Source organism: Pistacia vera, unplaced genomic scaffold, assembly GCF_008641045.1.
Source record: "Pistacia vera cultivar Batoury unplaced genomic scaffold, PisVer_v2 Contig179, whole genome shotgun sequence".
Taxonomy (NCBI): domain Eukaryota; kingdom Viridiplantae; phylum Streptophyta; class Magnoliopsida; order Sapindales; family Anacardiaceae; genus Pistacia; species Pistacia vera.
The window spans coordinates 1045235-1062110 of NW_022195887.1; the positions used below are offsets into that span (position 1 = coordinate 1045235).

A 16876-nucleotide genomic window follows, 5' to 3' on the forward strand; every position below is an offset into this window, starting at 1 on the left:
ATTGTATCACTAACAGTAGGAACATTTTTTATACTTTTAAAATGAAATGCATGAATTAGATATTAATCGGTCTCATGAGGGGCCAAAAAATACATTAGATAACGAAATTCTGTTAACTAATGACGCTGAAGAGCATTATCGTTAAATTCTTCAAATGTGAAGGGAGGTCATGTCAAATTTTTCTTTCCTTCCAGGGTTTAAGAATCGTAACTAAAAGTCCCTTTTAAATATATACAATAGAATCTCTCTATAGTCATAATGTTAGAACTATCTAAATTTATTATTATGAGAAGATTATAACTTAATAGAGGTGTAGTTATAAGAATTATTGTTTTGATTTTTGATTTTATAATTCATGTTTCAGTAGTACAAATTAATTGAGTGAACAGATTTGACAACTTTACTACACTAATTAAATAGACATTAATTTCTTCCTCAATCATCCAAATGAGCAACAAGCTGTGTATGTTTTAACCGAAGAATAAATAATTATTAGAATTAGACAAGAAGGGGAAATAAATAATTTTGAGGATGATAGTACGAAAATACCAAAAAATTTATGTTAAGAAACTATAAACATATTTGAGAAGCTAGAAATATTTTCACTTCAACGAAAAGGTGTCCATGTTGGTGACTTATAAAAGTTGTGGTAAAAACTCTAAATTATAAATTACTGTTCTAAACAACTTTAGATAAATATTTTATTTCATCTTAAACATTTAATATAACATAACTTATGTTTTTTTGTGATATACATATAATTATTACTATAAAGAGGTAAATTTCTTAAGACGAGACCTAGAAAAATTAAAACTTATTACATTATAAAATTTATTTTTATTTTAATTGGATTTACGTAAATATAATATATTTTTGTGGGCAAGGTTCTACTGTATATTTTCATGTTAATTAACAGGTTAACGACGGGCTCTGCAATTAAACTGTCTCTCCTGTCTCCATCTCATTCCAAATCTTCAATCCAAAGCAATTCACAAAAAGAAATTGACGAAAAACGAAATAGGCTTAGAAGATGTCAACGGAGAGACACGCTTCCTCGACTCCGACTTCTCCTGAAGATAATGCTATGTAAGTTTCCGATCGTGCAGTTTGCTTCACACATTCTCTTAAAATTCATAATCTTCGCCTGCTTTTCCTCATTAATGCGTTGAATTATGTTTTGGTTGAGTTTCGTTGTTGATCACTGGCTGTTTCTATTTTAATTGTTTAATTATTCTGCTTAAGTAGTTGAATTGTTTCATTTCATGCTTTACTTCTGCACAATCTATACCAAAATGATTTTGGTGTTTGAATTTACTATTATTGTACTCTAGGTTTTTGGATATACTACATGAAGCTCCTTTGTTTGGTCACCGGAAATCTAGGAGTCTTTTTGGGAGTATTGTTTACGTTTTCGTATTGGTAAGTTGAACTTCATACTCATGTTATTTTTATTGTTGAAAAAAAGGGGTTAAGCTCTGATTGTTCTTTGACTTTAGGCAGGTTACGGTGTTTTGGCTGCAGGAGCTCCATGGATATTTCATCCTATAAAGAGTTTGATCCCGCCATTGCTTTGCAGTTGTGATGTTATTCTTTTGGTAGTCACAGGTTTTTCACTATAGCTTTTCTTAATTGAATGTAGACTTTTGTAAAATATGGATCCGCATTTCCAATGAATGCATTGTTCAAATTAGAATTGTTCGGATATAACATCTGCCTCTTATGAATTTATCGCATGATTTTTGAAACACTGTCCTATGTTATACTATGATTCAGAAGATGAAGTGCCTGCACTTGGTGTAGTCAAGTTATCATGAGGCATTAGAATTTCCATGTTTGGAGTCTGGCTATCTTGAATTAAAAGAATAATAATAATAAAAAATTGATTTAGAAGAAAAGGAATTAGAGGTGGAGTTGCAGTAGCTTGATTATGTTTTCTTCATTTGTGAACATTATTGTGAATTGTTTCTTTCTCTAATTCAAAAAAGGGAAGACAAAATCTTTGCGAAGTAATTTTCACATTTTAAATAGAGTGGTTCATCTATTAGATGAACCAAAGAGGATGACATTATGAAATTGAGCCAATATCTAAAATATTGTTGAGTTTGGCGAATTCGTAACGCTTATTATTATTTAATTGTTAGCAAAATTGTTTTGATCTTTCAAATTATATTATGTGATTATCTCTATGAAATCAATATTACAATGTACCATTTTATACACTTATATATGCTGGAGTCTACTTTTCAGGATTTTACATACCACTTTCACCTTGTCTGTGAATTTAAATTACAAAACCTTCATATATTCGTCACCTTAAGTCATTCTTTTGGTCTAAATTAGTTTGTTAGCCTGGGATGGACAATAAAATTTTTGAAGTCCGGACTTCTTGAATTATTCTTGTGGAATGATGGAGAATAGAGAGTTAAAGCGCATGCTGTGCATCTGTAACTCATCATTGTCATCATCTTTGGCCATCAAAAGTAATTTCCTGATTGTGTGTTCTTTTTGGAGGGAGAGAAGGAGAGTATTTGATCACATAATGCTTGGATTGATCCTTCATATCCCAAAAATGTAACCAAAAAGTAAAAGTGTGGAGTTAATTATTCACATGTAGAAAATAAATCATGAACTTTAAAATGTATTAAAATCCTATTATGGGATTTAGACTAATTGTCTGATCAATGTGATAACCTCGGTACATGTGAAGTGTGCTAGAGGCAGCATATCTTCCAATAATCTAGTTTGTACAATTGAACTTTTGAGAACTTAGAATATATATACTTCTATCATGATCATTATTCGTTTGTTGATTAACTGCCAGCTGGTCTGGGCTTAGTTTCACATCATGTGCTCACATCTATGTGCTATTGTATCTTAGATGGATATCATGCCATGCTGCTATTTTAGGAGATTTATTCTGGTTAACTTTTATTGTTTCTCTGTCTCAGGCATATTTCAACAGTATTTCGTTTATCAAGTGCAGAAAATACGCTTACAGGTAAAATTGATCGATTTACTTCTTTAAATTTTTATTTATCTGAGTGTTTCTCTCTCTCTCTCTCTCTCTCTCCCTCCGTTGCTGCACAAACACATTAGAAGAGACTGAATTTTTGTTTCTTCTAGTGCAGGAGATCTTTTAGAATTTCCCTGAGATTGGTTTCTCCTGGATACCTAGGCCTTATCTTATTAGAATAACTACCGTCTGCTGTTATTTAACATGAAATGCTCTTTGTGCTGAGGCTTAAATTCTATTGGTAAAAATAGTGTTCTTTAGACCACAAGAACATTATCTTATGTAAATCTGTGCCCAATCAAAAAATTCCCCTTTCGAGATGGAGTCATGAACTTGTCATAGAAATCTGGCTGGAAAGGTCCAGCGGTATTTCTGTGTTGATAGGTGACATTATGTAATTTGCAGCTCTTTAAATGAAAATCTGTTTTTGCAGGGTTATTATAGTTTCAGTCAGAAGTTGAAACATATTGTTCGCCTACCGTTTGCCATTACTGCATATGGTATGTATTTGTTAGTTTGTTTCTTTTTTTCTTGTTGACCTAAATGTATATTCTGCTTAAAAAGCTTTTGCTACTGTAAATGATATCTGAAAAAGAAAATAACAATATCACCTGTGTTTAGTATATATATAATTTTTTTTACAGCTCAATTGCAGGTCGATGTATTTCGAATGCAGTTCTTTATCTTTGAAATTATAAATGTTATTGCTGTTGTATTAAATATTTTTTATCCATGCTAGGAACTGCTGCAATGCTACTTGTCATGGTTTGGAAACCCCACATCAGTATTCTTTCTATCTCTACAGTACTGAGGTACTCATCTCACCTGACTAGAATCTTAAGCATCTTGAACTTTTTTTTATTTTTGTGTGTGTGTGTGTGTGTGTTTAACATTTCTTTCTGTCTTCTGTTTCTTCTTTATGTTTAGCAAACACTTGTGAATGAAATCTGAGCCATATAGTTGAAATATAGGTTACCATATGCTATTTCATATCATTATATAATTTTGTTTTTGCTCTAAATCGAAATCTTCTGAAAGTTCATCAGAAAGGGAAAGAGTAGGTGCAATTCAGGAAACATCCCTATGATTTTCTTTTTCTTTCTAGGATAGATGTATAATCTTCCATATCCTGGATTCTGTTTTCCATTGCTCAGTAGCGTTATTAAAAACTGGTTGTAACATTGAATACTGCTGATTGTAGTAACATCAGTTTCAGTATGCTGTATATATTCCTTGTGGGCTAAATCAAAATTAAAAGATACTGGGTTCTGCCTTTTCTGGGTGCTCATTGGAATACAGTTGTTTCTTTGTGAAACTAATGTATTGTTGACTATATCTCAGTGTACTCATTTTATCTGCAGGATTATTATGTTGATCGAAGCAATATGTGCTGCTTCTTTTATGAGTGTCTATATTGGTGAGTTTTTGTACGTGTAAATTTGAGTTTAATTGGTGAAATTCATGGTGATGAATGAACCAGAAACATAATTTTAATTAATTGTATGTGGTTATCTTCTTCATAATATTCTTTTAAGGCAAATAAGACAAGCATGGTTTTCCTCCGGCTTTTGCGCAATCACACTTTATCTCCTTTGGTAATCTTTTAATTTGGTCTAACTACTGAAGAAGTTTTAAGTTACTTATCTTAAGACTTCAATGTTTTTCTGCATTCTGATTATTTTTCAGATAGTTTTGGTGTAGGCTTGAAGATTTATTTATTTTTTTTTTTTTTTTGAGTGTTGGAATGGCTGTGGTTGAGTAGGATGTATGTCATCGGTTCTCCTCTTTCTAACCTCCATCTTGGTTGGTGGATTTCCACTTGTGAGACCCATGTTAATATCCAAGGTTGGAGGCCACTGCACATAATAATTTCTCTAGTCTCCATAAATGTGGTTGATTGCTCTGTTTGACTTTCTAACGTCTATTTTAGAAAAAAAAAAAAAAAAATGGGGTCTAATGGTTCTCTAACATTAGAGTTAATAGGTCTCTGTTCATCTCTAGTTTTTCCCAAAGACCCATGACAGGTTTGTGAATTTCCCCTGATTTCTTGATTTCATTTCCTGGGAATTTTGTCAATACTGGACCACTTTTATGGTTGATTATCTTTGAAGATCAAGTGAATTTTATAATTTCTGGAAGTTCTTGTGTTTGTGGACCACAGAGCTTTAAAAATAAAGGATCATGCACTTTGAAAGAGATGATTTCTTGTATGTTTTTGCACAAGGGATCCTTTTGTGCTGCCGAAATATAAACATCTTGCAATGTAACACCAATACAGCTGCTCTTTCTTTTTGTTTTTTAGGATTACCTTGCTCCATTATAGATGTTTAATTGTTGATGCATTGTCCATCTGAGCTTTATCCAGCATCTATATGCATAATTTTAGCTTAAAATTAACATGCTATTGGAGAATAATGTTCCACTATAATTTTTTCTGCAGCACTTAATGTGTATGTCTTGGTGCCTGCGGTTATGTCCATCATATAATTCATTGAATTCTCGCCTGATGTTTTGAATTCATTATATTCTCCTTCAACCATCAGTTCTTTGGAAGGTTTGAGGTACTCATAAAAACTTTTTAAAGCCAACATTCTATATTTCTAGCCGTATGGAGAAAACGATTTCATGTTAAAAATAATTATCATGCATCACCATTTTTTTTTCCCTCTTAATAGTGAGATTTTTTGCTGTATACTATTCTCAAATGCAATGTGTGGTTAACTTGAGGCACCAAAATATATTTAATGCAATGAGCAATGCTAGTTTTACAAAGACACATACAAAGGGCATACAGACAATCCCCACCCTTGATTTTCATGTTTTTCTCTCTCTCCTCTCTCTTTCTCTCTCTTTTTCTGTTTTTTCTTGTTTTTTTTGTTCTGGATGATGTCACTCGTAGCCCTCTCTGTATGGTGTCTTTGTAAGATAACATTTTTCTTATGCAATACATAATGCTACACTGACAATTTTTTGGTTCAACAGGTATCATGATGGTGGTCGACTATCTGATCAGCATATGGCTTTGTTGCAATATCAACGTGAGAACCTTCATTTTTTGAGTGAGGAGGTATATTATTCATATCATTGGTAATGGTTGTATCTCACACCATTTTATAATCCACAATTCCTTATGGTTCTTGACTCAAGCCAGTTGGCTTTGTCACTGTAACATGTGTGCAATAAGATGCACTAATTTGCATAATCAGTTCATTCCTTGATATTACTATGACAAATATCTATATTTATGTAGAAAAATCCAAATAACACATGTTTAATGCAGATCCTTCGGTTGCAAGAGTGCTTAAGCAAATATGAACGGACTGATGATGGAAGCACACCTCAGGTGATAATCATTGTAACTGGACTAATCTTCATTTATTTGTTGAAAAATGTTGAATAGGAAGCGATCCGCATCTACTGAGGTGATAAAAATGAAAATACCTAACTATAGCATGCCTCAAATTACCCTCAACAATTATAATCTTTTACGATTCAGCAGGTTCAACTTTAAGAAATTTTTAATTGTTCAAATTGTTTCAAATCTTTGTGGCAACAATTGCATTATCTGATTCTGAAGTTTGCAGGGAAGCTATCTCTTTTGCATTTCTTCATATTGGATCATGAACTTTAAAACGATAAAGATTTTGTTTGTAATATTAGAATATTTTGATATGAATGAGCACAGAAAGGTTACGAGTGGCTCTTTTTCCAGGTTGATCTTGCACATTTGTTAGCAGCTCGTGATCAGGAATTACGGACACTTTCTGCTGAGGTAATGGTTATTTAGTACTATATTGCAATGGATTGTACTTGTTGCAACATAAGAAAATAATAGAAATGTAATTATATTTATTTTAATTCCACACCAAAATGTAGAAGAGATACTTCTGAACAACATTGCTTTCATATGCTGATAGTTCTTGCGTGTCTTCCTGTCTGCCTTTCTGTTTTTTTTTTTTTTGTTTTTTTTTTTTTTATATGTAGGCTCCTCGTTCATAGCTCTTAGTAGGTTTATTATCTAGGGTTTATTGAGTGCCTACTCTTTATAGTAAAGTGTCACTCCATGGGCTAACGTGAGTATTTCAAGGTTGCTAAGTACAAGAAGAAATCTTGATAAGAACAAATTTACGAGGAAAAACACTCTTGCACAATAATCCCATGCTGTTGCACGAACATGTGAAAGACAGTGGGGCTGGAAGATGAAATAATAGTTTTTCTTTTGGTAAAACATGAATGAGATAAAAATGAACTGCTGAACTTTTTCATGCAATCTCATTATTAGTGAAGTGGAAAGTGGACTTTGACATATGGTCATGAAATAGGTGCGCAGGTGTCAATAATTTTGTAAAATTCTTCTGATGGTGCTCATATATGATATAATCTATCAGTTGAAGGCCCCGGAAGTTATCCCAACTCTTGTCCCTGGAACCTAGACAATTTTCTGCTTTCTGCATGCATTTGAAATTTGGCATTTGATGTCATCTAATTCACACTTCTGAACTCTGAAATTTTGATTATAAAATCTTCGGAAGTTGTTGACATTTTTTACATTGCAGGTGAATCAGCAGCAATCTGAATTAAGGCTTGCTCGATCTCTGATAGCTGAGAGGGAATTAGAGGTGCAGCGAGTTCGGAATACCAACAATCAGGTATTTCCTATGGTGTTTCTGTGACACATCTAATCTAAAATACTACACACTATTTTTCTTACAATCCTAGTTGTAGTAGGTGTTAATGTTGCTAATTGAAAATGGTTTACTACTTAGCCTAGAAAAGATAAGATACAATGAACAACAATGAACAATAGTTGATATAAGAAGCTTTCCCTTCAGACATGGAGACCATTTTTATCCATCAAATACTTAAGATTTCTTAAATTGTTTCCATAATAAACCTTGCACAGATCATTCCATTGAACATCCCATTGCGGCATAGCCAACAAATAAAGTAGTAGGATACCTTCAGCATAGACCTCTCTATTTGGTTTGCTTGAGCTAAGCCAATCTACTTTTACCCTTGGTAATAGATCTTCTTAACCTGATATGGTACGAAATTAGCTCCTCTCGAGCTCGAGCTCAAAATGGAGAAACTCATTTCTTTTTGGCTGAAAATTAGGATGGTAGTTTCTTTAAACTGTTGAAGGCCAAGGAACTAGATGATGTGTTTCATGATTTGAATTTATTTCGTGGAGAATCTTTGAAATGGGATTGTCTCAGTCATGCTTGTATTCACTTATTTTATGAAACCCTGAACAGTATGTGGAAGAGAATGAAAGGCTGAGAGCGATTTTAGGAGAATGGAGCACACGAGCAGCTAAGGTACTATTGTTTATGTTTATAATCTGTTAATGATCGTTCAAGTTCTGGTTTTTCTAAAGCAACAACATATTTGATTTGTGAAAAAGCTTGAGCGTGCATTGGAGGTGGAGCGGATGTCAAATCTCGAATTGCAGAAGAAGATTTCGACATTGAGAAATCAAAGTGTACCAGCAGAATCTAACGAGTAGGTCAGAACCTTATTTACTCCTTTTATAGAGAAATGTTTATGATGATTTCTTCAGAGCGTGACAATTTTCTTAAGAAAATGTAGTTATTAAAGAAAGCTTGCCATCCCGTTCCCACCAATGCAAAACTAGAAATGATGTACATATGGTTCACGAGGTAGCTTTTTCGTCGGTGGTATGGTATTTACTGTAAATTCTGTTCGGCCTGCATACTGATTCCTTCCAAATTTTTCTTGCTATCTATTTCAAACTTGTTCTAGTGAGTTTGTCGTGTCATGCCTGAATTGCTAATAAAATTTACCTCTTGAGTATAATTTTTTAATTAATTTTATGAAAATTGTTATAAATCTAAGCATAGCTAACTGATTTTTAAAAATCGAAATTATTAGTTCAAACTCAAAGTCTCAAACAACACAAAATTCAAAGCCATTCCCACTGGAAAACATGAAAAACAGAAAAAGCACTAGACAGTGATAGATACGATTACTCAACAAGAAAAACCGATGAACTTTTACAACCGCAACCCAACAATACAAAATCTTCCAGAAAAGAAACATTAATGACGAATAAGCCCAAAATATATGACAAATGATTCCCAATTGTACATCTCAATACTTATAAATGAGTGTACCCCTACAGCTAAATTATATTGGACTTACATGAGCAGTTTCATTAAGAAAAAGACAACCAAAGACATAATTGAAGAAGTCACCACCTTTAACCACTTCCCCTGTAACTACAGCTTCTGTATCATATTTGCATGCTCTCATACAGTCTGGACAATAAGTTACCTACATCAAACCACCCAACATACCGTATCAATACCCATAATGTTTATTACATTTACTGATTTTTATTCTTTATTTGCAAAATATTTAGTAAGGATACGAAAAATGCCTAAGTTCAAATTGTATCCTAATTTTTTTAATACTAAAAAAGCAGGCATCAAGCAAGGGAAATATTGCTCAAGTTACAAACCTCCAATAACTTTGGTTGAAAAGAGTTATCGAGCATTACATCCACACCATATATGGCTCTAGACTTTGAACACTGCATCTCTGGATGTGTAACAGCAGCTGCTTCGAACACAGATCTGATCATATTCTTTACTTTCTGATGAATATCTAACCATTTAACCGCAGCAAGCATGGATTATAGCATTAAGAGAACTCAAGAATTTCTACGAAGAATAGGCAAGCAGAATAACCAAACATTAACAAAGTCCTGATACCTTGGTGTTCCCATTCAAACTCCCTCATGAACTCGGGTGTGTTCATGTGACTAAATTTCCTACCGTAATTCTGAAAACCACAAAAAGTAATTTAACAGTGTAGGAATTATGAGCAAAAAATAATGTCCAATAAACATCAGACTCTCTTTTATCTTAATTGAGTTTAATACACCATGGAGAGTGGATTTCTGGTCATTAATATACATTTCTATGTTTCCTACAAAAAAATAAATAAAAATACCCCATGGAGAGTGCCCATTTATGCTTGATCACTCAGAAGATTAAATGCAGTAGTTGTGCTATAAGACGATGTTTAAACATACCATAACTGTAAAGTGCGTCTCATACTCAAAGAAACTGTGTCTGTCTAAAGTATAGGGATTATTTGCCAATCTAACCTGAAAATATAAGAGAAATAATAATAATAAAAAAAAGGGTAAAAAGTTGAATATAGGCATCTAGAAAGCAGAAAACAGTAAAAAATGCCTCTTCTATTATCAGCAAAAAGAAACTGCATTCACACCAAATTATCATTTCGGCAAAATACCAGAAAAAAATCTGCATACCCAGAAAACATCTGCAAGGAATATTTCTAGAGGGTCCATACTGCGAACCAGCACTATGTAACGAAGATCAAACTTCCTTCCTTGGAACAACGCTGGGTGCTCAATATATTTCTGGCAAATTTTTGGACCAGTTTCCATGAGACGAATAATAGCTGATAAATCATCAGTAACAGTCGTATCAATAGTCCGTGCCATGTTCCAAGGTTTTAAGATCCATAGATTGTTATGTCCATCTCTTTTCCGTACATGATAGTCACCAATAAGTTGAGATAGATGTGTTTCCAGATTGTAAGTAGGCTGCAACCATTCAGGAGACCCATGCGCCTGTTGGAATGGATAAGTTGAAGTTAATATCAACTCTTAAAAGTTATTGCAAGTGCTAATTTCCATTTTGGTATACTGGGCATTTTATCCCTAAGTAGGTATACATATGACTACTGGAAAAGAATTGCATAATTTTTTACTTGGCAGGAAACAACATATCTATCCATCCAAGAGATTCATAAGGCAAGCAATAACAATAAAAGAGAGTTTGCTAATTGAACCTGCTGAACAGTCTCTGCCAAATGATGTTTCATCACAAGACAAGACTCGAAAGGAAACTGGTTTATGTATTGCTGATCTGTTATTCCAGTAGCTCTTTTCATGTCCTCATCCACCTGCATACTTGTCCATATAATATCTGCATCCTTTGGCTCTGTCGCTGTTAGGTGGTAAAAGGGATTATCAGAACAGTGATGGCATAGGGTTTATATCAAATACAGAATCAAAAGAATCAAATCAGAAATCTTAAGAATCTTTTCCAGCCAACACCAACACCAACCAAAAGAAAATATTCTAAGTTAGATGCAATAAATCAATCAAGGAGATTTATATCCAAATAATTTTCATGAACCTAGCAAATAAATCTGTCTGGATACTGTAAGATCCTTGATGATATAATATGAATGCTCTCATTTATTAGGCAATAAATGCATAGGGTGCATTATATTCAGTCAAAGACAGTAAAAAGAAAATAAATAGATCACATCAGTCATAAAATATAGGAATTCCTTCCTATAATGGACGACAATACATACTGATTATGAATTCTGGACGTGTCAAATATTCTTCAACTTGAGGTATGTCAGTGTAAACACGTAATGCACATCCATCACCACAGCATAAACGTTCCGTTGTAGAAGACTTGGTAGGCAGATAGGTTAAATTTTTCATATGCAATTTCTTGCAGTGTTTCTCATACTCCTGCAGGATTCAACATGAGTTAATACCAATCAGCAGTGAGTCGCAGTTTAAGTGAAAAATAGCAGTGAGTCGCATTTAAGTGAAAAATAGCAGTGAGTCTAGTATAAGAGATAATACTTGAATAAAATAATTCTGTGGTGTATGGAACCAAGCCGTAAGCCTGGCAGAACGCTGTTTGTCCTCCCCAATACCAAATAGGAAATCACGAGTACACTCATCACCTTTGTAAACATTCTGGATGGGCCATAATATAGTATAGCTGAAAAAGAAAAAAGATTCATTCATTTTATGACTTCACAGGAAGTGTCCTTAAGTTGTCATTAGACCAAGAACATAAGGAATACATTTTATCTAATTAGAATTACAAACAAACAAGAGCACAAAAATTATTTAAAAGAACATAATGAATTCAATCATAATTATACCGCAGACATCAATTACAAAAAAATACAAGGTACAAGAAAAGACAAGAAGAACTGCTCTATGATGAAGCAAAAGTAAAGGAAGAAAGGTAAAACATAAAACCTGATAGCTGACACCAGTTTCCCTTCTGGCATAAAAAGAAAGGGGGCCACCCTGAAATTTGGTTTATCACTATGCCGCAAAGCTGAACCTAATTCATCCATAAAATACCTGCAGACAGCAAAGCACTGTCATATATACAGAAAGAAATGACCATCCACGTAATAGCTATGAGTTAGATTTTTCAAGGCAGTAATTTCATTTCTTGGGGAGGTCAATAACAGAAACTGAGTAAAGTAATATCAAATGACACTATTGAAATGAGAATGAAAACACTGACACACCCACTGCTGGGCATATAAACACTAAGCAGGGAAGAGAGAGAGTGAGAGAAACAAAACTAAAATCATGTTTATTTGCCATGTTTCTAGATCTACCATGTTACACTGACTACATTTCTTTGCACTAAATCAGAAAATTAAACATTGGGACATACCATTGATACCACTATCATAGGAATATAGGATCTGAGATTTAGATGAATCCAAGAACTAGGCATAAATACACCCAACACATATACCACTGAATACCATGACTTGAGTCGGTTCACCAACTGAAAGCAATTAGTTCAAATGAATGAATTTAGTCATTAAACCTTTTCTTATAACTTTTTTTTTTTTTAGTTTTCAATAAGTAAAACCTATGTATATTAATCCTGTTTAAAGAATGGATTCAAAATACTTTTTACATGAGCAGTATTTCGTAACTTACCAAAATTGTTTCACCTTCCTATGACTTCCCACACCTGGTCTACGAGTTAATATGTTTATTGACAAGACATTTAAGGATGGATATATATATTCATTTCAAGTAACAAAGTTCACACAGAACTCTCCACATCCTTGCAGATAGCATTTAGTCAATACAAAACATTCAGATATACTTGCCAGGCAACACTGCTTCTCCAACTTTATAAACAAAGGCAAAAATCAGATTTGCAAACATCCATTAAACAAAAATAATGAGAGCACAAATTAACCAAAGCTAATACATCTTTAGAATTCTTTGTCCAAAACTAAGTCAGTACTTATACACCCATGAGAATAAATTACAAAGGATGACCGTGCAGGACAACAACTTACAAAATCATGAGTAGAGAACTTATATAGCTCAGAGCCAATCAGCAAGTTAACTAGGATAAAAGAAGTAAAGCCAGAATTAAATCAACACAAAAATGCATACCATACAGATGTTTCATCTATCTTTTCCTCATCAGCAAGTCTATATGTCATTAAATATAACCACATTGCACTAAGAACACGATCAGTGAGAGGATGGTCCGTTGTCCATTCGGGAAGACGTGGTTGAAGCATTGAATCAATCACATGTTTTCCATCTTCTAAAATTTTAGAAGCACTGACTCCATTTAATACAGAAAGAGTTGGAAGAGATTTAAGAATTTCTATGGCACTTTCTCCAAGAGGACCACGTATATCAACCTGCAAAATGGTTAAGTCTAAATAACTGAAATATTCCTTGATTCAAGGTTTATAATAATCAGTGTCTATGCTGTAAAATTGAAATTATTAATTCTAAAATGAATACCTCCAAAGACTGCAAGCTGGGAAATCCCTTCAAGAGTTCCAATAATTCACAAACGGAATTCTGCTCCAATGAATTTCCTCGAATATGCAAATGCGAAAGAGATGGTATCTCAGCAGGTGAAAATGCCTGAATGAAGGCAGAACTATTGAGCATCAGAAATGAACTCCCTACAGGATTAATTGATTGTCTGTAACAAAACACATTAATTCTAACAAACTTTTACAACTAAGTGGATAGAATACCAGATTTATTGATCTTTACTAACTAACTAGTTTGGAATATGATAATATCTAGCATGCATTACAAATTACAATTAAGAAGCGAATGAAGAACAGATTAAAAAAGAGGAAGCAAACAGAGAAAATGTTAACACCTTATTGATCAGATTGTGAATACATCTATCTGAAAGGTCAAGTGAGGTCACACTTTGCAAGGGATGGTCACTTTGATGGAGACTGCTTGGATTATCCTTCACATAAACCTCTCCACAAAAGCCCAACGCCCACTCGCCAAACTTACTAGTGAAACGTGAGTTGAAAATTTCTAGTCCAGTGCATCGTTGTATGATCACTTCTTCCATTTGCTGATCACTGAAATTGAAATGGTTGAGTTATTTCTTAATGGATAGCCACCAACGGTAACTTTAAAAGATATTAATTAAATTATCATTGTATAAGCTATCATACCATTTTTCAAGAACAAGATTGTTATTCAGCCACAAAGCCCTTAGGTTTTTGAACTTGATAACTTCTTGCACAACAATTTCCACATTCTCAAGCTTGTTTCCGCAAAGGCTAAGAGCTTGTAAATCCTAATACAGTAAGGAGCATGGCATATAGTCAGCTTCAGGAGATAAGCAAAGCTAAGCCTGAATGTCTAAACTAGCAATAAACTATCGGCATCCTTCCTATATGATTAGTGTAAACACAAAGCCATATTTCATATATAATATAAAAGATATACTTATAAGAATGATTAAATTACAAACCGGAAATTTACTAGACAAATTGAGAGACAGCAACATGTCATCATCAATGTTAAGCTCCTCGAGTTCCAACCACTTTACATTGCCGTCATCTTTTTCTCTTGCACTGCGAATTTCACTCTGCAATACCTCCTCAACATTTGATACGACACCATTCTGATGCGAAACACCATTTACAAGGTCCATGTCTTCAGAATCTGAAGCAACACCAATATCAACACACATCAAAGAAGCCATCCTTTGAGCAAGCCCTGGAACCTCCTGCAGCTGCAACAGCTCGAAGATTACCAATTCTCAGTGCATTTAATCCAATAGAGACAAAACACTAGTTTAGAAAGAAAAATTAACTTTAAGTTACACATTTTAAGCACTTCATTAATTAATAAACATAAACAATAATCAAATTAAAATGATATAAAAAGAAGAAACGTCACATTTCAGGTCAAATTTCATACATTTCACTTAGGACCAAAACACGGCACGCTTATTTTTACAATAAGTTGGTACAAGAGACCTGTTTATAAGCATCAGAGAGACGAAAAGTCCAGGCGTGGTCGACCAGAAAAACGTTGGACTGTTTAGGCATGAAGTCGGAGGTGAGGAGGAGCCGCCGCTGGCGTCCGTCCCCGCAAGGCTCGATTTGAAAGAAAGCCCCGCCGTCGAAAGTCTCAGTGGTGAGTTTCTGGAAGAGCTGAAGGTGTAGTGACTGAGGGAGGCCGGAGGCTGCCAATAGCAGACCATGGACTTTGACGAAGTCCTCATAGTTTTTGATTCTGTTACTGCTACTTGACATTAGTTTGTTCGATTATTTTTTCTTTTGCTTTAGCTGTTTCAGAAAATGAGTGGATGAGTGAGTGATAGAGCGAACTCTTGTAGGTTTCGACGGTGGCGGGCGTGTTTCTGCTTGTGAGAGTTCGAGACTTCGTCGGCTTTATTTGTTATACCTGTAGATTTAAAATGATATTTAAATTTTTAATTTTTAATATTTGAGTCTTTTTCCATCGTATAATTTGTTTTTAAGCTGTTAATAAGGGATATTATGATTAAGATTTGTCGTGAATAAATATGTAACGGATTTTATTTCACAAATACATGAAATAATGTGATTAAAACTTTCCTCTAAAGAATTTTTTTTTTCTCTTTTTAAACTGATCTATGCGACTATGCGCGAAAATGTTTTAAGGATGATTGATATGAAAGAAAATATGTTTGAAATTTTAAGGATGACTGATATATATTTATGATCTATTTTGTTTAATTTATGAAACAAGCTGTATAAACATATTTAAATAATTATTTCAATATACGAAATCACTAAAACTGTTTTTAGTTAATAAATTTTATATAATCTTTGTCTTAAAAATTTAAATTACAACAAGATATCAACAAAGTTTTTAGCTTAATTTTGAAGTAACAGAGAACTTAAATGACTTTTAATCTTGACAAATATAATCTTATAGTAATCAATGTGTTAGATCTTTTTATCATGTCAAAAGTGAACTTAACCCTAATCTTATATCGAATAATATTTTTTATGTATAAACTTTTTATATAAATTCTATCATACAATTTGATATATTTTCATTTGATTAGATAACTTTAAAGTAAAAACAAATTAAATAAATAAAAGGAGATTACATACAAAATAAATATAAAAATTCTCACATAAACCAAATTGATTTGTTTTTTTAATTTTTTTTTATCTAATTTAGCCCATCTCAAAATTAATTTTTGGTTTCACCCCTATCACAAAAGTAGCACAGAACAATTTTTTCATACAACTTTCTTATGGAAAATAAAAGTGTTGAATAATTTAAAATTTTGACATAGATTGAAATATTTATTATTAACTATATGAATTAATTGCAGTCAATCTAACTTAAAGAGAAAGAAATTAAAGATAATTATTTTTTGTGCCACCTCAACAACTTCTAAATCATTCAATTACAATGAATTGATGGTTTAGTATTGTAAACTTTAAGTTAAAGTAGCTTAACTCCTAAATAAAATATAATGTAGAATTATGATCGTACAAATTTATATAAATGATTACAATATAAATTTTATTATTTCTGCAAGTAACGTAACTTTACTCATTTATTTTAGTATCATTTATCTTTATTTATAATTATAATCATTTATCTTTATTTAGGTTATTTGGTATAAGCAAGACATATTTCTATCCAAGGGAAGTATGTTTTAGACTTATGGCTAGAAACTAGAATGCTTAACTGTAAACATGCTGAAGTTGCTCAAAATCATAATC

General features: G+C 33.0%; 2 protein-coding genes across 2 annotated transcripts; one reads left to right on the forward strand and one right to left on the reverse strand.

Annotated features, from left to right (window-relative positions):
- The first annotated feature begins 1010 nt into the window (after positions 1 to 1010).
- LOC116126347 (protein FIP1-like) lies at positions 1011 to 8775 on the forward strand. The gene is given in 15 exon segments (XM_031412033.1): positions 1011 to 1086; positions 1332 to 1419; positions 1497 to 1605; positions 2949 to 2998; positions 3447 to 3513; positions 3753 to 3825; positions 4375 to 4448; positions 5491 to 5511; positions 5514 to 5574; positions 5996 to 6080; positions 6294 to 6356; positions 6726 to 6785; positions 7570 to 7662; positions 8269 to 8331; positions 8418 to 8775. Coding segments are annotated over 15 exon segments (1065 nt in total). The 5' UTR covers positions 1011 to 1030; the 3' UTR covers positions 8520 to 8775.
- A 224-nt stretch (positions 8776 to 8999) lies between these two features.
- On the reverse strand, positions 9000 to 15546 carry LOC116126346 (tubulin--tyrosine ligase-like protein 12). Its single transcript, XM_031412032.1, has 15 exons — positions 15125 to 15546; positions 14614 to 14877; positions 14312 to 14436; positions 13999 to 14215; positions 13626 to 13751; positions 13263 to 13519; positions 12084 to 12191; positions 11676 to 11817; positions 11393 to 11558; positions 10859 to 11016; positions 10314 to 10637; positions 10071 to 10145; positions 9750 to 9817; positions 9495 to 9654; positions 9000 to 9307 (listed from the first exon to the last, which is right to left on the reverse strand). The coding sequence occupies exons 1-15, from the start codon at positions 15401 to 15403 to the stop codon at positions 9161 to 9163; spliced, it is 2616 nt and encodes an 871-aa protein (XP_031267892.1). The 5' UTR covers positions 15404 to 15546; the 3' UTR covers positions 9000 to 9160.
- Between the last annotated feature and the right edge of the window lie 1330 nt (positions 15547 to 16876).

Coding starts and splice junctions, on each gene's coding strand:
- LOC116126346 (XM_031412032.1), bottom strand. CDS start 15,403: ATGTCAAGTAGCAGTAACAGAATCAAAAACTATGAGGACTTCGTCAAA. Junction 14,216..14,311: donor AATCTTGTTCTTGAAAAATG/GTATGATAGCTT, acceptor TTTCAATTTCAG/TGATCAGCAAATGGAAGAAG. Junction 9,818..10,070: donor AGACGCACTTTACAGTTATG/GTATGTTTAAAC, acceptor TGTGGTTTTCAG/AATTACGGTAGGAAATTTAG.